The 24,612-nt window shown below is 39.7% G+C and overlaps 1 protein-coding gene across 4 annotated transcripts in view; it reads left to right on the top strand.

The window, feature by feature from the left end:
- Positions 1-24,612, top strand: part of DACH2 (dachshund family transcription factor 2) — a 249,971-nt gene that overhangs the window by 152,765 nt on the left and 72,594 nt on the right. For all 4 annotated transcript variants that reach the window (XM_039572249.1, XM_039572248.1, XM_039572251.1 and 1 more), the window contains exon 3: positions 11,331-11,462. In XM_039572249.1, coding sequence (XP_039428183.1) covers positions 11,331-11,462 — 132 coding nt within the window. The remainder of the gene's footprint in view (positions 1-11,330; positions 11,463-24,612) is intronic.

The following is a 24,612-nucleotide window of genomic DNA, read 5'->3' as shown; positions in this document are numbered from 1 at the left end:
AGTAGCGTGTGAGTAAATAGGATTCTCTGATGTATGTGATAGAGCAGTGGCTAAATGGGACAATCACTTTTGTGTCAGAGACAAGAATCAAAAGGAGCATTCTTCAGAAGCTGTTAACTGGAAAAACCCCCCCAGGTCAGTGGAAACATGTTAACTGGTCAATGTGCTGCATTTTTGGGTCCTTTGATGAAAATGCCTTGTAATTTGATAACAGGTAGCTGTTCATTTGTAATACAATTTTCTCTTCACCAGTCAAAGCTGCCTAGTGATTAATCTGTAAAGAGGTTAATTTTCTTCTCAAGTATGAGCAGTTTGGTGGCTTTTTGAAAGAAATAAGGACAAATTATTTATTTCCTGAAGAGAATATAAATAAGTTTCTCGGTCATCTGTAAGTTCATTCACGTTAGGGGAGTCTGTCTCATATCCATCCTGAGCCCAAGGGAAGTGAGTAGGTTTTCTTAAATACATACCAGTTCCTAAAAATATACAGGGGAATAAAATTCCAGTTAGGATTTGTGTTTAACATACTGAGCTGCTCAGATACTAATTGATAAATGTCTATTAGATCTACTCTTGCCAATGTCGTGCTACTGTTAGGGAAATGTCAGTTAAAGGATATAGTAGATAAATACTGAAAAGATTTATTTAAAAGAAATATCTATAGAAGAAGCAGAATTTGTCTTTTTAATGAACTTCAAAATTGGCATGTTTTGCATGTTATGCTTGTAAAATCAGAGTTAAATGCTTACAGGGAGCTAAATGCTTAGAGGGAATATTATCTAGATAACTTTATAATAATATATAATACTGAACTTAGCAATGTGGGAAAGGCCTTAAAGTACATTTAAATCTCTCAGCTCTAAACAGATAGCTACAAAAAAGTACAGTATTAATACTGAGAAGTAGTTGAGGACTGCAGAGTACAATAATTGTAAAAGGAATTCTTGAAGTGGTTAGTTATATAATATAGAATACTGGAAAAGCAGGATGAATAGATACCTGCAGTATTTTTCTGAATTGGATAAAAATATCTCAGTACATCTCGGCCATCGTTTATATTAAATGCAGTTTTATTTTTAAAGTAAATTTATTTAATTTCAGTTTTAAAATCTATTTTAAAATCTGAACATACTTTGACTACTGACATAATTGCACAAAACCTGAGCTAAAAATGTTTGTTGCCATAGTTCTAGAAGAAATGAAACTGCTATACTGGTGCAAACTCGGGAGTAAAGACCAGTAGAGTTCATATGTAAAGATTTGCAAGGGCAAAGAGAATATTTGCATAATTTTAGATTACTCAGTGTTTCAATTCAGTAACTAAATTATTCCTCTCCTCCTCGAGCCTGCATTTGGCTTGGAGGCTGCAAGTTAATTCAGCTTGACCAATGAGTAGAGACACATCCTTTAAGATTTTAAAAATGGTGTAGTTCATCTTCTAAGTGTTATTTTTATTCAGCACCTGGAACAAGAAAATAAGCTTCCAGTCAGTGTCTTAGCTTTGAAAAATGTTCTTTACCTTGCACAGCGTAAAATGGAAATAGCTATTCTGGCATAACTTCATAAACAAAGGTGATATTAACCTATTGGGACTAAATTACTTGTCTGCCGTGTTATTTGTGCAAGTAAATGTGCATGAATAAGCTTCAGCAAAGCTGTAGGAAAGTAACTGAAAAACAGAGAGATCAGAATGATCAGAGGTAAAAAAATGCTTAAGAAGGTAAAGGTACCCACTCCTCCATAATCACATTCCTCACACTCTGGCTGTGGGATCAATAGTCATTCATTTATGCCTCAGAGGAAAATAGGGCTCTGTTGTTTCTTTACCTGTGGTCTGAACATTCCCTGAAGTTAAACCTGGTTTCTGCAGCCTGGGAGCAGCCTCCTCATTTTCCCTGTGTGGTTTTGGGACTGCACATATCCATCACCTCCTCACAGAGGTGCCCAGAGCGCCAGCTCAGCTCTGGGGAGGCGTCTGGGCAGCTCCTGCCACAGGAATTTGCTGTGCAAGTTGGAGCATTGCATGGAAGCTTGTCCTTCCTCAGGCCCTTTGGATTGTCCAGACCCTGCTGGAACTGAAAGGAACTCATCCAGAATATCTCATTTCCTTCTTCCAGAGGAGAACCATGCGGTTCATACCCTGAGTGCCGGGGCACCACGGGGTCCTTCTTAGCACAACCAGCCCTGGTGGGAGGGACTTGGTGGCAAAAGCTGCTTTCCTGAGCACTGTGTGAAGATCAGGCTGTGACTGCCTTGGAGGAATGTGGTTTTCCACTCCCTCAAATGAAAAACAGAGCAGAAACCCAACAGGTTTTGCTAAGCCAAAAGTGTATAAAGAGCTCATCATGTGGCAGTAGGTGGGGTCCTCATTTGAAGAGGTAGATGTCCCTGGTCCCCCAAGTGTTACTTTATTTTGCATTGAACAATTAATGGAGTATTCATTTGGGAGTTGGCTATTCAAGAAAATTACATTTGTGCACTACATTCTACGTCTTTTGTCCGATTGCAGTAATTGTAAACGAGGTAGGTTGTGCTTGAAGCTGGAGATCCCCTAATGCCATTCCCAAATATTTTTCACTGTGAGTAAGTTGTGGGTTTTCAAATGATCTCAAAGCACTAATATTTTGCTTTAGTTCAATAGCCAGAATTGCAAAGGGGTTGTAGGTCTCAGAAGAATATTCCAGGAATTTTTGTTCCTAAGTGATGCTGCTTTCAAACTTGAATCTTTTGAGGTTGTGTTAATTAAATGTCATTTGGAGAGGAGTGTCTGGGCTCTCTCTTTTCACTGCTTAGGTTATTGTGCTTCAAATAAGCATAATTTTTTTGTGGGTTTTATGAACTGGCCACAGATTTCTCAGCCTTAAGTAACTAAGAGCTGTGTGTGTAATCAGAGCATTCCATTTCTGTTCTGGCAGAGTCTTGAAAATGGCTTTTGTGGAAGCAGCAGCATGTAGGGGATGATTCTACAAATATGCAAACCACACCTTAATAATCCAGTCTCTGCCAGCAGTGCTGATCCTGGCAGTGTGGTGAGGTTTTTTGTGAAATACTGGAGCATGATGAGTTTATGGAACTCACTATTCACTTAAAATCCTTGAAATGCAGCATTTTAAACTGGTGGATTGAGACGGCTGGGATGTAGCTGCCATGTGTCATCTGATACAAAACAAATATTTTTGTATGGTATTTTCCAGCCACAAGTAGGAAATAGCTTGAAATCACTCACAAAGATATCCTTATTCTCAGAAGACCTTCCAGCCCAATTAATTTTACAAACTCAAGAGATTTGTGCCAACTTCAGATAAGCTTTCAGACTTTTTGGTACTTTGCTGAAAGGACTTCCAAAAACTTCGGCAATTTCCATGTCATTACTGCTTATGGAGAAGTGCTTGAAACCCACAGAAATTGACGTAATGGGAAAGGAATAAATGTGGAGAAAAAAGAAAACAGCAGCAAATTCTGATTTCAGATGGCAGCACGTGCAGACTTCTGTGATTATAGTGAAGTAACAGAACGTGGGTGATGAATATGAGCACTGTTAGGTTTAATACACTGATAACATAACCTTAGGTTCCCAGGAACCCAAGAATATTCTAAAATGGATAAGAAAGTCCTGCAGGCAGAAGCAAATGCTGGTGGTAACCCCCACTTCTTTCCTGTGACTTCTGAATGTTTAGCACTTTGGAATTAATATTTTTTTCTGTAAATGGAATTTATTTTGTGTTGCTCTCAGGGAGGTAATTTAACATGCTTCTGGTTTAGTTTTTAATTTTTCAAGTCCTTATCTCATAGAATTGCAATCTTCACTCCGTGACAGCATTATGAAAGCATAAGCAGATAGTTTGAGAGTTTGGGTGATTATGAGCATTAGTTTAACTTGTCTTATCCTTAGTGAAATCAGAGTCCTTGTGCATGAATCTGTCACTTCTTGATGTTTGAAAACGCTGCTTAAATACACCCCATATTGTAAGTTTCCATTTTGTGTCGAAAAGTTTCAATGACACATCTAAAACTGCATCAGATCTGCACTGAAGAATGTAAAAGTTATCAAGGGACTGTGATTTTTTCAGTGCTAATTCAATGGCTGCTGTGTCTGGCATGTGCTTCCATCTTCTGAAACCTGTACATCCAGAGTGGGGTGGTCAGTCAATCAAATACACAGAAGAAGGTAAAGGTCACAGTAGTGCAGAATACTAAAAGTATTACGCATTACAGCCTTGACAAATCATTCTCATGACATAGATTGTAAAGAAGAGCAGAAAATGTCACAAAATTAATCAATTCTCACGAGACCCACTGTAAGAATGAAGGAAAGAAAGTAATGTAACCCTCTCAGTGCTTTTTGAAGTTCTGATTTTCCCATTTCCCTCCAACAGGGGAAGCTGCAGTTTAGTTTGACGTGAGATGCAGGTGGCCTTTTTGGGAAGGAAATCAACTGTAAAATGCACAGCTGGGTTTTGCTGTGCATCAGCTTGAGCAGGAGTGCTCATCTTACAGATCTAGGTACATATCTGGGATTGAAATTTCTGTGTACTTCAAACTGAGACCCTGGGGTCTAGACAGGAAATCTCAGAGCTCTTGGGTTGTCGTCTCCTCATGTGGATGGCGGATGTGAAATGCCTCAAGTACTTGAAGGAAGATGTTCACATTAAAAATGTTTCCAGTCTTTCAGATGGATGTCAGGAGGATAAGATCAGGACAAAGGTTATGAGTGGGGTGGGAAGCTTAAATAATAGAGAAAGACATGGGATGAAAGTATCTGGAACTCTCCTCATGTTTAAAGTGGACACCCAGATTTGTGAGAATCAGGACTTTTGCTACTGTCCAAATATGTGTGAAATTAGAGTGACAACCTGTTGCTTCTGTAACTTGTTCCACAGAGTGGCAGGGATGTTCTGATGTTTGGGGGTTTTAATCTTGTTTATGCTCATGTGAATTTTTGCATGAAATTGTATTTTAAAGTAAGGCGAGCAAGCACAGTGTGTTAAACAGAAATTACCAGGATTGCAAAATCAAGCCGTCAGAAACATTTGTGCAACACTAATTCTGATCCCTCGAGCATTTGGCAAAGTCTTTAAATTACATTATCAGTGTTTTCCCCAGCATCACTGCCTGGGTGATGATAGAGCATCCCTTGACCTGTGTGGGAACTGAGGTTGTGGGATGAAGAGACCTGCCTGTGAGTCTGTCCCTATCCAGCAGCTGCAGAAGGGGAAGTTACCTAGGGAATATTTAGGGACTGCACAAAAGCAGAGAATCAAGTCCCTCAAGAAAAGACTGTGACATTTTCAAGCTGACTGGAGCTTCTTTGTGAAAGATTAATTTCTCACAATTCCTGACATATATGAGTAATATTTGTTTGGATTTTTTCCCCCTCAGTAGGACTCTTTTGCCATAGTATAATGTTTTTTTGACATTTTAAAGTGGTGGTATTTAAAAATGTTAGGCCACTCCAGATTTTTAAGTATTGTCTGAAATGTTTTGGTAAGGATCATCTTCAGTAGTTTCTCAACTTTGCTTAACTCAATGTGGTTAGAGAATCCAAGAATCTCAGACTGGTTTGGGTTGGAAGAGACCTTAAAGGTCATCTCATTCCACCCCCTGCCAGGGGTAGGGACGCCTTCCACTATCCCAGGCTGCTCCAAGCCCTGTTCAGATAAAGCAAGGAGTCTTTATTTTCTCTTTTGCCTTGATCATGCAGTGTGATAAATACAGAAATTCAAATTTTCTACTCTAAAAATCAATACTTGCTGTCATTTGGAGTGTTCTCCTGTTGCAAAATGGGAAAGAATGTATTTGTGAAATATGGTTGTAATATCAGAACAACTGGCTGCGTGTAGGAAGAGCTGAAAGAAGCTCCAGCGTTGGGATGCATTTCTTGGCTGCATTTCAGCTGGGCACTGTCAGGTGGATGTCCTGGATTTCAGCCTGGGCTCCAAGTGCCCTCCCAGTCCTGGGGTGATGCTCCCACAGCCCAGCCCACGACAGAGTTCTCGCCAAAATCCATCCCCTGCCTGCAGTGCCCAGTTACTCACCAGTTACTCACCAGTTGTTCACCAGTTACTCACCGAGTTCCGTCCTTGGGGCTCTCAGACAATTCACATTGATGGATTATTGTGACCATTCCCACGTGGTAGCCAGGGTACCTTTGCAGAGCCATTGAAAACTTGACACGTGCTGGAGCTGAACCTTCCTACATTTCTGGTTGAGTCAGTTCACAAACACGAAAAACATCTGCAGTAACAAGACTTTCGAGTTTGGACCCGTCTCCAAACTGCTTTAAGACTCTGGGCATTTTACTGCTCTTACCAGGAATTTGGTTTCACTGTCCTTTGTGTAGTAGCTGAGTTTTACCTCCCTGTTTATCACTAAGCAAGAGTGATTCATTTCAGCTGCAGAGAAGCCTTTACTATCTAGCGTCATTTTAAATTAATTAATAAAATTTTGCAGGCATTCTGAAAATGTAAAGTATATTATATGTATTTACTTATTAATTTTAATTAAAGTGAGCATATCCTTTTCAGTCTTGGAAAGCCTAATTTGTCAAAGGTTTCAGGATTATTTTCACTGTTTGCAATATGGTCTCTCATACTAACATTTCATAGTACCAGATATTCCATCATTGCTGTTTCAGCACAGCATGCTTGACCCTTAGCAGCTCTGAATGCAAATAATAAACAAGCCAATGCACAATGCTTGACTGTTACACTGAAATAGTATGGCACAGCTAAACTAGGTTTCATTTTTCCTTTTGAATATTATTAATTGCAATGTGTTGACTGTTAATTTAATTAAATGTTTTGTTTTAATATAAAACCATTTTTCAGTTCACTGACTCACCATTTCATTTAATTAATTGCAGACCTCAGGATTTGATTACTCATAGTTCTCCTTTAGTTAATTTACTTGTTCACAGTTTTGACAGAAAAGCTTTCTAACTAATATGAGGGAGGGGCACAGTCTGACTAATCAGGAAACTGGAAAAAAAAAAGCTGTAGCTAGAGTATGAGATTAGCAGATACTCAGGGTCACCTGAAAAGCTCGGAGCCCTTGTATTCACCATCAAAATCCAATTTCCAGTGACTGGACATTGGTTATACGTGGAGGGGTCACTTGCACCCAAGACACCCGTGGTACCTCAGTGCAGGAATGTGGCTGAGTTTTGGATTCTTACCCAAACACCAGAAAATATTTGCTAAAGAGTAAATTGTGATGTTACTGGAGGCAAGGGACACTGTCCCCTTGTCCCCTGGTGCTTGGGGTGGTTCAGCACTGCCCTTTGATGGGAGACTGCAAACAACCTGGGGCTGTGATCTTTGGGCCGTGCAGTGAAAATGCTGCTTCTTTTGAAATAACTCCTGAGACTTCACAGAGGAATAACCTTCAGTAGTCTTCTTGTCTGTGTAGGGGACATGTGAGTATACAACTAACCACTGACCTAGTGGGATGCAGACAAGGGCTGGAGAAGCCGCTCTGGTGCTCACAGGTACCTCAGGTGCCGTGGCTGTAGGAGCAGAGGACATGCTCAGGGGGTGCAGGAGCAGCCAAGGCTCCCAGGATGTGGGGCTCTGTTCCATCTCCAGCACCCCAAGCACTGGGATCTCCCAGAGCGGTGCTGTGCCCTGTGCAGTCAGCTGAGAACAGTCCTGATTTGGATCCAGACTCTTCATCTGAAAACTCTTTGGTTCTTAGGCCTGGCCTATCTGTCCAGAACACAGTTGCAGAATTTTCCTTCAGTGCAACCTGTGCATGAAGTGTGTGGTTTGTGTGTCCTCGAAGGGTTATTTTGGTTATTTCAGGGCTAAATCCCTGTGCTGTGCAGCGGAGTTCTGCAGACTCCCAGAGGGAAGGTGCAGTGTCCTGACAAAACTGGGCTCACAGAAAGCATGTTACAGATGGCAGCTGCTGTTCTGCCATGCACACCATGGTGCAGGAGTTCCTGAGCAGTTGGGATTGGGCTCCTGTGCACGGAACACGGCTCCCAGATTCCATTGTCTGTCTGAGAGATCCCTACTAGGAGCTGCTCCCTGCCAGCCCAGGTAACTGGGGATACTGGAGCAGCACCAGCCCCATCAGCCACGTGGCTGTGGGCAGCCCTGCCAGGAAACCATCCTGGCTGTGCTGAGACAACTCCTGTGGTGTTGTGAAGGATGTCCGTGTTTGACAACAAACGTGCACAGTTTATTTCCTGGGGGTTCCCTGACTGGTCACAGCTGGCAGAAGGTAACTTAAGGAAGGAAAATTTAAAGTGTAAATGGACAGGAAAAACCAGAAGCTTTGAAGTATGTAATCCAGCATGTGGGTTTTCCGAGTGATTCTTTTTTTTCGGGGGAAGTAGAGGGATAGATGTATACATTACAGCAGTGTCCGGGACATTTTTCAAAGTGAGGTGCTCTAAGTGAGATTCTACTGCTGATAATGATTCATCCAAGAGGATGGAAATGATTCTTCAGTTCTTTGTAGATCCTTAGCTAAGTCAGTTGAGGAATAGCCCTCTTTGCCACAGCCAGTCCGAGCTGAGTCAGTTGTAGAAAGGAGTTTTATTAATAGTTAAATTAATAGCTCCAGTAACGTTAACCATGGTGGTACCTTAACTGAAGATTATGCCAATGCTGCCCATTTTCTGCCATCATTTCAATCAGCAGCACCCTCTTACTGCTGAACCCATTTGCTTTAGCCTCAGTTTTATTACCTCTCAGAAATGCTGAAGGATTAGTATGTTGTTTTTAAACTGCCTCAGACAGATCCTGTGACTTTTAGTTCAAGTAAGAAATTACATAGAGTGGGGAGTGAACGACAGAATAAAGACTTTGCCGACACTGAGCTGAGGGACAATCTCAGCTGTATCTTCAGGCTTGTGCCTGGCTCTGCAGGACCTTGGTGCTTTCTGCACTAGGGCTCTGTTTTACTCTTGAAACTTTCGCTGCTCAAGTGGAGTGACTTTGGTGTGGCAGATGGCACAGCACAGTTTCTGATACATCACTGTTTCTTGGCTGCTGTCCTTATGGCAGCTGTGTCTGGTTAGGGAGCTCAGAAACGCCTGACAATAATTACCTTTAATTTCTGCAGGCGGCATCGTGGTGATTTGGGGACTGTGTTTATTATTTTCTGTTTGTTCCGTGGTACCTTTCTGCCTTCATGGCACTTCTGGTGCAACTGTTCAGTAGAAGGTTTGGGGGGATTTTTATTTTTCCTTTTTTTTTTAAATACAGCGCCCTGGACAATTTTTTATCTTGTCTTTTCTCTGAATATTTTGCTAAAGATCTGAATTTATTTTCCATTCCCTACTTACCTCCTTATAAATAGTTTCTTTACTGTTTTGCATGTTTAATTAAATTTTATTACTTCCAGTCTGTATCAAGGACCTGTATAAATACTGACCCTGATGAAAACACTGGAATACTGGTTTATCTTTACACCCCGGGTACATACAAATGATAAAATGTTAGAATAAAAAACTCCGTGTTCAGACACTATATTTTTGTAACCATTAAAATGAATGTGAATTCTTTGCAAATGGTTTAAAAATATAAAGTGAAAAGGTGCTTGGAAATCTTGAAAACAGTCAGTTCCTCAGAACTGTGATGATGCTTAGTTTTTTTTTAACTTCCTGAAAATAATGTAAAATACACTCAAAAAGCAATCCCATTTCCTTTCCCAAAGAAAAAAAAAGTGAGAAGTTTGCAGACTATTTCATCTTCTCCAGAAAGTGTGTGGAGAGTTTTATCACTGAAGATGTATTCTGTGATGGATTAAGTGAGAGTGTGTGAGATAAAAACTGGAGTTTAAACATCAGGATTTTATATCTGCTTGATAAAAAACCTGTAGCATTTGTAAAAGAACTTTAAAGGGTGTTGAAAAAAAATTAGAGCGTAGTGGTCTTCTGTATGAAGTGAGGGCTGCGTTAAATACCCTAAAAGACAAAATTATTGATGATGATCAGAATATCTTTGCTGAACTTGACGAAATTGCTGTATCCATGTGTGATAAAGGTGTCCCTCTCCATGCAGCTGGAGACTGGATTGCTTCCTTTCTTAAGTCTTACTAAAATAATGAGAAGCCCATTAGAGGAGCAGCAGAGCTAATCTGAATGTCAAATTTGTAGCAGCTTTTAGAAGAGTGTTGTAATTTATGGATGGGGTGTGAAAATTATTAGTTCCCTTTAATCAGTGTCTGAATCTGTCAGTAAGCAATACTTTCCAGAAGCAAATCATTTAATTCTGGTTTGATGTATGATACCTGCATGGGTTGGTAGAACATGCACTACCACCAAAAAAGTCTTGGGTTTTAATAAATGTAATTCTGTGATTTTGTGGAAGTAGGTAGCAAATAATAAAAGCAAGTTCTGCTGTTCTGGGGGGGAAGAATAAACCCATTTAATCCCTGAGTGAATAAACAATTGTACCTGTGGAGATATTTTTGGCTATGTGGCAATATCTCTTGGACTTTCCTGCAAGAACTTCAGATTATTTTCAGTCACATCTTGCCCAGAGTAAAAGTAACTTGGTACTGTCTGGAAGACAGTCTGATTCTTTGTTTACTGACCAAGTTAAAGTCATAAAACTTAAAAACTTTGCACTTACGAAAAAAAGGTACTGGGAATCTAAATAATAATAATAATAATAAAAAAATCATGATTATTCTGGTAACCTGTAGCCTGCTGTTGCTCTGCTTCTTCTCTTTTACTACTGGAAATTAATTGGGTTTTAGTAATTTGAAAATCCTCTACTAATACCCCCCTTAATTCTGTAAATTTCTGCTGGTCTTAATGGTCTCTTAAAAGTGGGATTGATTCTGTGATTATCCATATTGTGTTTTTCTACATATTTCCAATGTAATATTTTGCAGTAACAGTAATATTAATCCAAACCAACAGATTCCCAAAAGGACAAAACAGTATTTGGATGCATAATAGAACAATAAATGCTGTACTGTTACATGTTAATTGGCTTTGAACTGCTGAAATTAAGGAATACTATATCTTAGTCTGTGTGTGGAAATTTTGTTGCAGCTAAATAAGTCAAGCAGAAAGTGATCAAAGTGACAAGGTGATCAAAGTGATGGGAAATTATATTTAAAAGTATAATCAAAAGGGATACCATTAAATAAATACTGCTTTATGCTATACGTGTTAAAAAGAAAAACAAACATGAAGGATTTATTATTTTTTAAAATTCTTAGAATGGTGTAGGATAGCATTACTTAACTGGACTAAGAATGGGCATTGAATTTTTGTGACTTTTTCTTACTGAAAAGGAATGTTCTGCTCATACTTGCAGTGCCACATTGTATAATATGACACTGCATTTTCCTTATTTATATTTTTCCAGGTCTGACAGCAGCTGCCATGGCAGAGGCTATGAAGCTACAGAAAATGAAACTTATGGCCATGAACAGCCTTCATGGAAGTGGGAGTCAAAATGGAACCGAGTCAGAAAATGAAGAGCTCAATTCTAATGCAGGTAAGGGATGCTGTGCCCCTGAGCTGCCCTGGAGCTCTCAGCACCTGGGTCTCAAATTCTCGGGCTCTTGTATTTTGTAAGCTTTGCTCTACCAGTGCTAACTCACAATTAGTGCTCTCCTCCCTATTCCTCCAGTTTTCCCCCAACAGCTCCCTTCACTAATTCTTTGAAAAATACAGGTGAAGGATCATCTTCTTTAGGGTTGGATACAGACCTTTTAAAGTGCCCCCTAAATACATCTGGAGTAACAAAGGATTGCTCTGCTGGCAGTAACACTGTCTAGTTGTCCAGTAAATGATGGAAAGTTTCCAAAAGGTCAGGTTGTTGGAATTCCTGAGTTCCACAGGTCACTGGAGAAAGGTAAGGTAGGGAATGCTCCAGCACCAAGCTTATGGCTCTTCTGCATTTGGTTCTTTCCTTGAAAGGACATTTGCAAAGCACAGCTATGAAGGGGAGTCATGATAATCCTTGGCTGTGGCTGGAGTCACCTTGGACAGGAGGCCCTGGCACGGAACACATTCAGTCTGTGCTATACAAGCATTAATATAAATGAGAACTGAGCTCCCCAAGTCCCAGCTCCTCAAGAATAGGGTTCAAAGGTGAAGTCAAAATGGATCCTTTGGGGAGGAAATCTCTGTTTATTCTGATGTCCTTCCAGGTGAAGAGATTTTTACTTGGACAGTGTAGAGAGCCACAAGACAGATCCATTTTGTCTCTGATACCTGTTACAATAAGGGCAGTTCCCCTTGGCCTCACTTTTTACTGAATCCTAGAATGCACTTTTATCCTTTGGGAACACATTTTGTTTGTTTCCATTACCAATTTGGGAAGGGAGGGACAGTGTGATCCCCGTGGATCCCCGCTCTCCCATCGGCATTCCTGCGTCTCCAAAGGCAAAGCCTGGCTGGTGGATGCTGCATATGCATCCTACCATCAAAATGGTAATTTATTAGACCAATAAAGCAGCAGCTGGGAGGTCTTAGACTCATTTTCTAAAGGAATAACTTTGAATTCATGACAAATTATGCACAAAGCAGTCTTTCCAAAAGCGGTATTGCCTTTTGCTAATTTTGTGTACTCATCTGTATTTGAAGAAATCTGGCTTCTAACTCATGCATTAAACCTTTCCCCAGCTTCCTGTTCTGTAGGATATGTATTTCTTATTCACCTCTCAGATCCTAATCAATTAGTGCATGTTGAATTCAGAAAAAAAAGCACTGAAAAAGCCTATTTAGTGGTTGTAACTCAAATAGTTTGTGTACAGTTCAGAATGAAATCTGAAGGTTCACTGAATGCTAAGAAAAAGGACTGAAGACAGAATTACTATGAAAGAGCAAGGAAGCTTCATACAGAAAAGATGTAGGGCTGGTATGGGGGTTTTAAAAGCTGCTGTACTGAAGTTTCATTTGAATGCTCATGGTTTTGTGTGTTACCTGATAGGGCAAAATTTGTGTACTTTATGTGGGGAGAATCTACATTAATGTGATTATTTTAGGTACTACATGGAACAAGAAGTTTTTTAGGGGACTGTCACACCAGCCTTTGGGCAGAGCATCAAGTGTGTGCACTTAACAGGGGAGTTCTCTGTGGTTTAGCAATTCAGCGAGTTCTACAGCCAACTCAATACCAATTCAAATATTTGGAAAAATTCCCACTGACTTTAGGTACAGTGGGATCCAAGAATAAAAGTATGGTGGCAGTTCCATAAAGATATTTTTTGAATTCTTTCCCCTTTTCACTGCCTGATGCAATAAAATTGCCAGGAGCAAATTTTCTGGCTCAAGTGCCAGTGTTGCTTGCAGACAGAGCAGTAAGTCCTTATCAGACAGAACTAACACTACTCCTATTAAGAATCACAGTTTCCCCTCCTTCCAGTATGTGCAATGTGAGCACTGGGATAATTTTTGTAACGTGGATTCCTCCTTTATTAGTGGGTCAAATTACAAAGATTTACATTGAGCAGGATGTTTCAGAAAGGAAAACCTCCATGAAAGGAGTGAGAAGTTGGCTGTGCATTTCACCAAATAAAATAACTGAAGAATTACCAAACACTCACTACAGAAAACTCCTTGATGTGGCATGAAGAGAGTGGGAATTTTGTTTAGAAGTTAATACAGACGTTGTAACTTTGATCTGCTGTGAAGGGAACACCAGGATAATTCCGTGTGCATGAAACTTTCACCAACTGTTTGCTTTGCTCTAGACTTACAGTTTAAATGACTATTAAAAATAAAATGGGGATGTGAAATGAGGAAGAAAATTGAATTTTGGATTTTTTTTTACTAAGAAGAGGTGGAAAGGAACAGAGGAAAGGAGTCAGAAGCCTCGTAAGTGAGGGAAACGTTTTATTTTAGGAGAGAGACCTACAGTTTCTTTGATTTGGGGTTGTGTTTAATAGCTTCTGTAATGGCTGCAACATGACACTGCATCTAGATTTCAGCATGAATAACAACCTGTTCGTGTTTCATTTAGCTCCAAATGAGAAATTCTGTGTTTTATTGTTTTAGGAAATTAGTCTGTGTACTATTGCTCCTGGAACTTTATAATTAATCACTAAAGGTTATGGCTGTGGAGAGTTTGTGGGAAATAGATGTCTGAATGATTATAATTGTGGCTGTCAAATCAGAAATATGGTTGTACAGAGCCGAGGACCTTTTGCTTCCTTTGATTTTTTTTTCTTCTTACTGTAACAAAGACTCGAAGGGTTGCAGTTTTACTTCAAACAATTAAGTTGGGTTTTTACCTCAGTATTACACATTGACTTCCTACAATGCCACTAAATATTTCACTTTTGGATATGTGCCTTCCTGCTCATCCCACAGTCTGATAGATGAGCGGAATACTCTCTTTTTGCTGTTGTTTATTTTAAATTAAAAATGTAATTGAGCAGTATTAAGTTCTGAAGCTTTATTGCCAGATTTTTTGCAAGTGTGTCATTATACACAGGCCATTAGTATAATAAAAAAAAGTGTTGAGGATGTCTTGGCATATTCATTTCAATCCCCATCTGTATCTGTTGAAGTATGAAATAATTTTGGGTTTGCTTCTTTTTGATGCCTAGCCTGTCACTTCTATAGTTTCTTCCTCTGTGCATCATTATGATGATGGAAACTTCTAAGAATTCTCTCTCTGAAGCCAGAATTTGTCCTGTCAGTTTAAAATTTGAACTCTAACTCAATTTAACATGATCACTGACTAATTACTCAGATATTATATTGTCCTCCAGCAAATCGCAGGTGTGGAATTGAATCTTACAAGTATGTCTAAGGAAGTGGGGAATAAATGTGGCACTTCTTTTCCTGCTTCTAGTCCAGCTGGTGTGCTTTTGCCACCAGGTCCTAACTGCCTCCTTTTCATGAAGTCACAATAATCTCAGTAGTGGTGGAGTTTGGTACTGGAATATTCTAAATAACTAATTGAAAACAAATGCTACAAGAGTTAATACCGAAGATACAGGGAAAGAAATTCCCCCAAAAGTTCAGTTTGCAGATATTTTTTAATTGAATTAATGCTTTAGTTCACAGTACTGTGAAGAATGCTGTTACACATTTGAACATTGATGTCCTCCTTCCACTCTCTCTGCAGAAGAGAAAGAGATTTTTTTGCACCTTCCTACTCATCATATGAAGTGTTGAAGCAAAGCTTCTCTGGCAGTTGAAAATCTCCTCTTTAATCTGGCACTGGAGGCTCTCTGGCCCCCCAGCCCAGCTGACCTGTTCCTTGGGCCTTAGTGTCCCTCTCCATCTTCTGGTAGGACTGGGGCAGGAAGGTTGAATTTGGAGAACCAGGCAGTTGGGGACAAAGGTGTGTGGATGTGGGAGAAATCCATCCCTCTGGAGTCTGAAATACCCGGTGGCCATAAATCTTCTGTGATCCTGTTCCTCCTTTTTTGGCTCCTCCAGGTGGGTCCCCGGAGAGGAGACCTTTTGCTGGTGGCACTTGAGGGTTGCCAGGAGTGACTGTGGCCTTTCCTATTCCCCTTGGGAGGTGAGGAAGGTCTGGAGCGAGCAGCTGGCAGCTGACTCCTGCTCACTCCCAGCCCAGCCACGTAGCCAGATTTGTTGTTCTGTAGAAATAAGGTAAATAGAACAAAAGCTCCCTGGTTGCACAGAAGTGTTTACAAAGATGAGCTCCTTCATCATTGTGCAATGCTAAAATGCTAAAATCAGGCGAGGTGTGTTCTGGAAATTAGCATGTCATTGCTTAGGGAGATCTGGAATTTATTTGAAATCAGAGCTTTTCTTTTTAATGGCATGGAAGCAGGTAATTTGTACAAGTGTAGGATAGATTGTAAAATAGAGAGTGGGTAATGCTACCTGGACGTCCCTCAAGCTGCCTGAGCAAGGAAGGATCAGTGCATGGCAGTCGTGACAGGAGCTGTGTGTGCAGAACCTCAGAGCGAAGAATAAAGCAGGTATTTCCTTCTGGTGGCTTTTGGAGTTAGCATGCATGATTTAATAAATGTGTTTTGCTTTCCCAGGAGAGATATCAAACAGTACTAAGTGTTTCAGTGGTATTTCCTTAGGAAGTCAAAATGTTATTCTGTATGTAGAGTCTTGTTGCTTAATTTCCAGACAAGGAGCTAAGTTAGGCAGAAAAGAAAGGAAAAACACCCAAGCTTTTGGCATATGAGGATCAGAGAAAAAGCTCTTCATAGGAAAAGAAAGTGTTATCTTTTTATCCTTCTTTCCCTTCAGTACCTGCCACGCAGTTTTCTCACAAATGCAAACATCCTTCACAATCTGTTTAAAAAACCACAAATACATCACTCGGAGGAATATTTAAGGAACCATCAGGAGGGAAAAAACTCATTGGTTTAATGGAATGCTGTCAAGGAAAATCAGCATCACAAACGACACAGGGGCAGAATTGATACTTTTGCACTGACATGTTAAAAGAAAATCCCATGCATTATTTAGAAAACCCAGAAATCTGTCAGCTGTATGATTGCCGAGTTAGCAGAAGCAGGAGGATGCTGCTCAAGTTGAAAAGAAACGCGTAGGCACAGATCCATATTGTAACCTTTCATGTTCTCCACCCACCATGAATACCCAGCTATTACACGGTCAGCATTTTTTAGTTTTTCTCTTTTAAAATTTTCAAGTGCTTGAAAAGTCAAAAGAGGTAGGTCTTTTCTTCTAAAAAGCAGGATGCCAAGGCTGTTATTTTATTGTAAGAATGTAAAAATGACAGGACCAGAGAACAGTTTTTTTTAATCCTCGAGTACCATGTAGATTTCATGAAGTCATTTTTCCTGTTGTTAAGGCAAATGTGTTTTTGTTACTTGAGCAGAGAATTACGAATTTTCTTAAATAGTTACGAATTTTCTTAAACTGCCCTTTGGCCAGGAGGGATGTGTGCAGTCTTGAAGCAAGAGAGAATTTTAACATGTTTTGAGTTGTGTGCTGTCTCGTCCAAAAACTAGACTTGACTCCAGCCCGAGCAGACACATTAAAACATTTTATCCTAAAAATTGGGACTTCTGTGCTGTTTTTGTAGGCAGTACCTGTGCTGGTGATGGTGAGGGTGAGGATGGGAAGGTGAGGAGGCACAGAGGGGATGTTTGGCCCCTGTTGTGGGGACAGGATCTGCGCAGGGGGGGTTTGGCCCAGGGACACCACCCCCAAAGGAGATTCAGGGAGTGGCAACACTCAGTGGATTTCAGGATGTGCTTCCATACATTGCCTTGGAGGTGTGGTTTTGTGGAACTTTGTTGAACCCACGTGGAAGTGATGGTGAGGAAGTTTATTTAAGCTTTTTCAGTGAAAGTGGAGTGAAGGAACTCAAACATTCTCATAACATGGGGGCTTTGAAAAGCTTTCCCCACTGCTGCTTGTCAGAAAACGTCTGTGGTTGGGGAATGACACGAGCAGAGAATTCCCTATGGATGATGTAAGTGAGGCCTCCCTGGGGCCAGGCACTGATAATCCTGGAGGAAGAGGCTGATGTTCCGTTTTATTTTAAAATAACAACTCCTCAAGCATTAGCCAGGAAGCCAAATGCTGTTTGTTTGGGTCAGTTGTACCTTGTTGGCACCGTGCTGTTTTCTGTCCTGTTCCCTCCTAATGGGATACTCTCAGTTATCCCAAGAACCCAGTCTCCATGTGGGAAGCTTGGAAATAAGATGCAGGTATCTATTTCGGTGGCAAATTGTGGTTTTTTGGAGAGTGAGTGTCAGTGGATATTTTGTGCTGTGTTACCCCAGCACTGGGCAGGGTTTAGCAGCAAGAATTTTTGGAGGCTTTAGTGAACCCCAGTTTCAGTGGAGTGCAAAAGTGAATTTTTTATCTGCAAACTTTTTTGAGGTCCCATTTTTGGTACATTCTTAAGCAGTTACCTATTGAATGCATGTGAATAATTTCACTGTATTTTTTAAAGTATTCATTGAAATACGAACATAAATACTTTGTAGTAAATGTAAATGATTCACACATAAATGTTGATACATCAGCTAATATTTACATATTTGGGTTGACTGACACCCAACTGTGAGAAATGGGAAGTAGCTCTGGCTTTAGTTTTAAAACTAATAAAGGAAATACAACTCCAGACAAGCTTTTAAAATGAAATTCTCTGTGCTCTTCTCTGTAACTCTGAGGCATCTTTCTCTGTGAGAGGAATTCTCTTTCAGGTTTTTGATGCTTATCTTACACATGATGAAATTAACAGTGTTTATATAGCATCATGAGCTAATGTAAACTGGTTTAAAGAACAAGCAAATTTTGGTTTTATCTTATATTGGCCTCTTTTTAGAAAAGTTGTTATTAACTCTTGAAGCTCTGGCTTGTGTGAATGCTTTTTGAGTGGGAAATTCTCAAGGGTATATTTTAAATGGATTCATGACTATTAGATATTAGATACTGCTAAGTGTTTACAAATGGAGAATATATATACTTGTAAGTTTATATTTCAGCAGTTAAGCATCTCACACAGTCTGTTTCCTCATTATATTTTGGTTGTTATCTTATTCAAAGTCAAAGAACTGTTGTTCCTTTTTATCCAGAGCATAAAGTAATTGTTTGGGTTTTTTTTAAATAAAGACAGAATTCCTTGCAATGATTTCTAACTTTTGCTGGAACAAATTTAATACAGAAAATCAAGATTCATATCTATTAAACAGCCCTGCCTAATGCCAAATCAAATACCTCTGGGTGCACACGGCGTGATCATAAACAACCTCTCCAGATTCTTGCCATATCTGCTATCAGAACTAAGTGCAGCAAAAGATAAACTAATGACAAAATGCAAATGGTATGGCTAAATGGAGGAGAATTGAGAGCTTTCACAGGTCTGTCACCTTTCAGATCCTTTACAAATTTATAGTCTCAGAGTGCAGAGGTCTGAATCTTCAAAGCTTGAAAAACAGAGGTGCAGCATGAACTAATCTTCATTTTTTCCCCTATCTTCTTACAGCAGCACTAATGGAAATGTATTTTGTTTAATGACTCTGAAATCCTGTTTGTAATTAGATGTGGGAATTGGTCTTACTTTGTAACAGATGATACTGGAATAATAATATGAGAGATGCTACGCTGAGACCCCTATCCTCCTAAATCTATATCATTTTTCATTTTATTGACAGGAAATGTGTTCCTGGAACAAAGAGATTGATTTTAAAGAGTGGAAAAATAATGTCTAGTAAAAACTCAAATGAAAACATTTTAGTATTACTTTTAAGTGTATATGTTAACCCTTTAGATGTATTTTTAATTTTAGTAAACAATCTTCTTATAATTGTTGCTTTGTCTCTGATACAATCTTTGAATGAATGCACCAAAAGGTAGAGAACTTTAATTAATGATGGGGTGCATACAATTAAAATGCATATAATATTTCAGAAGGATTATTCGAAATAATTAATTTTGTCTGTTAAAACACTTTTCCAGTCGTAAATGAAGTAATTAGGAGTGGGCACAAAAGATGTGAGTGCGCTCTGAGCTCACACAGTCCCTTCAGAGTATTACTCTCTTTACTAGGTCTTGATGTCATAAATCATTTTGGTCTCTCCAGAGCCAAGGCTACATTTTTTTCTGTGGTTATAATTCTCATTTTTGTTGGTGGTAGCTGAAGTACTGGCGTGCTGAAGGAAAGCAGGTGACTCTAAAGTGTCCCCATAAAGATGAAGATCTCACGTCCATCTGCAAGGTACAGGGACTCCACGGCACTGTGGGGAGTGATACTTATCAGAAATGCACCCAATTTAAGACTTCCTGTATAAAATCTTATGAAGACCAAGGCAAATTGGATGCCCCACACCTCAGAAGGAAAACCATTCCAGTTTTGATGTTTTAGCTGGGTCCTGTGGCTGCTGAAGGACACAGTGTGGAGAGGTTGTCCTGCTCTCCACGGCAGGAGGAGGAGGCACCTCTGCCTTCCTGCCTGGGGCTTGCTTACAAAGGCAAGGAAAGGGAAAACAGTGATCCAGGTCTGCCTCTCTGAAATGCAGCTTGAACTTGATGTTAAAACATCCTTGGACAAAGCAAAAGCAGACCCAGGAGCAGGCAGCATCCACTGACCAGCAGAACTGTGGCAGTGAGGGGTGCCAGGAGTGCTCAGGGGTTGCAGGCTTTCCACAGTGCTACCAAAGAACAGGAAAACACCAAATGTTTGACACATCCTTTTTTTTTTTTTTTTTTTTTTTTTTTTTTTTTTTTTTTTTTTTTTTTTCTTTCCAGGTCCTTGTATGTAGTCTTGTTTCCACAGTATCTCCTCTGCTGATCATTTTGGCACAGAGTAACATGTTCAAACTCTGTTGGTTTAATTTCCCATTGCAGGGTGTGAGGATGTGAAGAATCCTGTGAAGAATTCAGTAAAAGCAAGTATTAGTGATAGTTGCCTTTGTTAAGTAGTGAGTGCACTTCAGTCTCCCATCAATGATATTTTAACAATAGAAAGTACTTCAATATTTTAATTACACTGTAAAGTCTGGAACATTCTTGTTCTTGTTAAGGCACATATAAGTTAGGATGAAAACTGGCATATTACCTTTGATGTGGGCCACATGCTGAGAGTCCCCCAAAGGATGTCATTGATGGTGATACAGCTGCCAACAGCAGGAGTCTCATGAATTGCAATTTTAATCAGATTTTTAAAAAAAGTCCCCTAACGTACAGTTAATTTATATTTGAGGCAAGAAATGTTTGTGGTGTGATTATTTGGAATATTTTCTCACTTAAAGGAGTAGCATTGATCCCCCCAAAATTTTAATAATGTGGGTTTTTAGTTAAGGATTCAGCACTAGATTTGTGTGGCGTGCCCTGAGCTGACATTTCTGCAGCTGAGATTCGATAGCAGTTTTCCTTGCAACAGTTGGTGCTGTTGAAATGTCTGGCTGATCTGTGAATTTGATGAGACAGAAGTCACCGTGGTCTCCAGTAATTCTGCCTTTCCTTGCACCCACAGAGTACGAGGCATCCCTTAGTTGTGGAGCAGGGGCTGTGTGGGTAAGCAGGACACACACAGATCAGAACCCTACTGCTTTTTATAGAATACCTTGGCTCTCTTGAGCAGTTAGATTCAAGTTTTGTTTTCCTTTAATGAAGTTTTGTTCCATGAGAAAATCAGGAATATGCATTTATTTCTGTGATTTTAAAGTAAGCATCTGACAGTTTTGCATAATAGGTTATGCTTTCTGCTCCATATTCTGTTTAAAAAAAGCTGGAATCCAAAGCTGTGAGTGACATTTTGGTAGAATTTTAGCAAGTACAGTCATTACCAAATTAAAAATAGATACAGGTGGGTAGTCTGTGTTTTTAGCTCCTTTTAAAAAAACCCAACCCCTGACTGTATACAAGAGCAGCAGTTTATCAGATCATTATAGTTACAATTAGGAAAGACCAGCAATGTTGTCTCGGACCAAGAGTAAATTTACCTTTATTCACCAGAGGCTTTAATTTCCATGGCTGCGACATCTTTTCCTCAAATGAAATTCTTATTCTTAATTTGTTAGAAGGTTAATTTAAATTAATAAGATCACTGAAGAGTATTAAAACCTGGTCCGTTTAGTCATGGAGAAGAAAATGTTGTTGGCACCGTATAATTGAAGCTACTAATTTGTCCGTAATCTAAAGGAAAAGTGCATGGATTTTTAATACACATTTCAAGTGCTTTATTATTTTGGAAACTCAACCAATACTATGCTACCTGGGAACTAATTAATAGGTATTTCAGGTTGGCCAGTTGTGTGTTGGAGGCAGGTTCTGCAGTGTAGGAGCTCTGCAGGAGCTCAGTGCAGTGCTCTGTTGTGGGTGGGCACTGCAGGCTGTACCTGCAGGGTGGGGGTCATGTTGCTCACACCTGGCTCGGGTATGAGGTGCAGTTCTGGGGTGGCCAGGTGAGTTCAGGACAGTTCCACCCTGCAGGATGGCTCTGCCTCTGGGTGTGGTCTCTGTGTTGCAGTCTGTGGTGTTCAGGATCATCAGAACCAGCGCTTTCAGACTCATTTCCTTACCACACTCCAACTCTGCCAGCCTCCTGTCTGACTGACAGTTGCCCAGCTTAATTTTAGAAATTTCATAGGCTTGCTGATCATGGCCATTTTTCCTAATGCTTTCCTGAAGTCTTGCTTGTTAAGTCTTTCCTTGCTGCATCTTGTCCTGTACTCTGTGGCTGCAGAGAACAATTTATTCCTCTTTATGACTGAACATGTTCTTTAGCTAGTGAAGACAATTAGTGAGCTCCTGCCTGTTGTCCCTTCCCTCCACTGAACAACCTGCTCTTCTGAAGACTCACACTGAGGATTTCCTCATCCCTGCTCAGTTCTCCATGTGCTCCCCTGGCCTCTCTCCAGGTGATTCAGATCCTCCTGGTCCCCAGCCCAGGGCAGTGCCTCGGTCAAGGCCGGTGCTCTGGGCAGGAGTGTGGGACGGGATAGAGACAGAGAATTCCTCCCATTGTACAGACAGTGATCTCCTATAAATGAGTGGAACTCGTTCTGCTGGCATTTCCTGGCAGCAGGGTTTTGCTGACCTGTGTTCACCTGCAGTCTATTACAGACTCCAGATATTTTTTAATTCTTATTTTTTAAATTTACCCAGGCAGTCAAACCCCATTCTGAGTTGAGGATGGATATTCCAGCCTTTCCTCTGTCCTCACCAGATTTTCACATTATGTGCTCTTAAATCTTAAAGAAAAGTTTAGAGAAATTCTAGTAAAAGATCCAGAATTTTGGGTAATTTTGCTGTGTATGCCTAGGACATAGACTAGCATGTGCCCTTGAATGCGGAGCATTTAGTTCAGTTGAGTTTGGCCATTTTATGGTTCATTCTCTCTGTACACATTGACTGAAGGTGCATTCTGAAGGTAAATTAAAATTGATAGTTGAAACTGAAAATCAGCATTTCCTGTCTTGATGCCATGCATTTTTTAAGCTGTACACAGCCATCTGCAATTAATGCTCTTTGTTGTATATCTTCTGTATTTACAATATATTTGACAATAAAACCTTTTTTGACATTTAATCAGTAGCAGAGTTGTTCCACTCTCATTATATATTCATGAACTTTATCACCAAGACAAGGCATAAATGTTGAGCTTCCCTTTAAGATCAGACAGGCATTGATATTTAAAACATTGGAAATTGGGGGGGTTTGTGACTGTTCTACATTTGTACAATATAAAAATTAGAATAGATTCTTCTTTTTAAGGCTGTTTTAAAGATAGAGACAATGAAACTTCGGGACTAGTGAAACTGTGTAAGAGCTGTATATTCAATTACTGATGTCATGGGCCATCAGAAGCTGCTTTTTTTTCCTTTTCCTGTAAAGCTTATAATATTAGTTAAATTGTGATTCATTTTCTCATATTTCAGATGGAAGTTGGAAAGGCAGTAGGAAGAAGTGTCTTGCAAGTTCCTATAGATCTGTTTGTTGATTGACTGTCTAAGAATTTGATGTGAGGGGGATTTTGGCATTTCATCCTTGGAGAAATATTCCACCTTGTTTGCAGCACCTCTTCTATTTTTCTGGATTTTGACAAAGTAGATAGTTTTTGAAAGCTGAGTCCAACTTTATTCCCTTTCTCTGTAAAGTCTTAGATCCAGGAAGAAAAGTAATTTAGAAGAAGCCAGAGTAGCATGAATAAGATCCTTAATTTCACTTTTTAAACACCGAGCATATCTGGGTATATCCTGTGTGTTAAATGGCATTTCTGTGTCAGTGATAAATTGAACTTTAATACAAAAGTACTACTGAAACGAAAGGGAATTTGCATGAAACTTGCAGGTATCTTATATTTGGGAGGATAATCTCTAATGAGCCTCTCTGAATTTAAACTCAGTGATTCTGTCTGTAGAAGAAATATTTGCATTGTCCTATTGCTCACAGCTGATACTGATTTTCTCTCCAACTAACTAACAGCTCTTCTTTCTGCCTCGAATAATTACAGCCCAAACCTTGCCCCTGTACTATGTAAATGGAAAATCTAAGTCATGAGGATAGCAGTGTATCTTCAGTTTGCATTAAAAATAAGTATTTTATTTATTAGATGCAGTTATGGCACTGAAATAAATGGTTGGTGCAGTTATGCAACATCTCACTTTCAAAATTTAATCATCTACAAATGCAGTTTATTTTTCGTAAGCTCCTTGCTTTTTAATATAATTCATTAAATTTTTTTTCCTGTTGTTTGTTCATCTCTTTTGGATGGAGACTCCAGACATTTGTTTTTCCTTTTCCTTAACACTTGGTGTGGTTGATGTAAAAATATTTTACAATAATGTTTGTATTATTTAAATAATTTCATATTTAAAAGTCTGAAGTTGCCCAGAGAGGTTGAGAACTCCCCATCCCTGGAAGTTTCCAAGGCTGGGTTGGACAGGGCTTGGAGCACCCTGGGATAGTGGAAGGTGTCCCTGCCCATGGCAGCGGGTGGCACTGGATGGGCTTTAGGGTCCCTTCCATCACAAACCAATCTGGGATTCTATATTTCTGTATTATTTGAAGCACATGAGGTATGTGATGATAGTGTGGTCACAGCTCCCCCAGTTTTAGTTATCTTAATTGTATACATGCAATAACTTCTAATTCAATTAAGACCAGCAATATTCCACATTAGCCTGTGTGTCAAAATCCATGCAGTATCCTATAAAAAAGTCATTAGTTTGGTAATATCAATTTAACAAGTTTTAGCTCATTAACCTTGACACCAGCAG

The sequence above is a fragment of the Corvus cornix genome, chromosome 4A (assembly GCF_000738735.6).
Source record: "Corvus cornix cornix isolate S_Up_H32 chromosome 4A, ASM73873v5, whole genome shotgun sequence".
In the NCBI taxonomy this organism is placed as follows: Eukaryota; Metazoa; Chordata; class Aves; order Passeriformes; family Corvidae; genus Corvus; species Corvus cornix.
The sequence above is the reverse complement of the archived record's forward strand: the minus strand, read 5'-3'. Positions and strand labels throughout refer to the sequence as shown.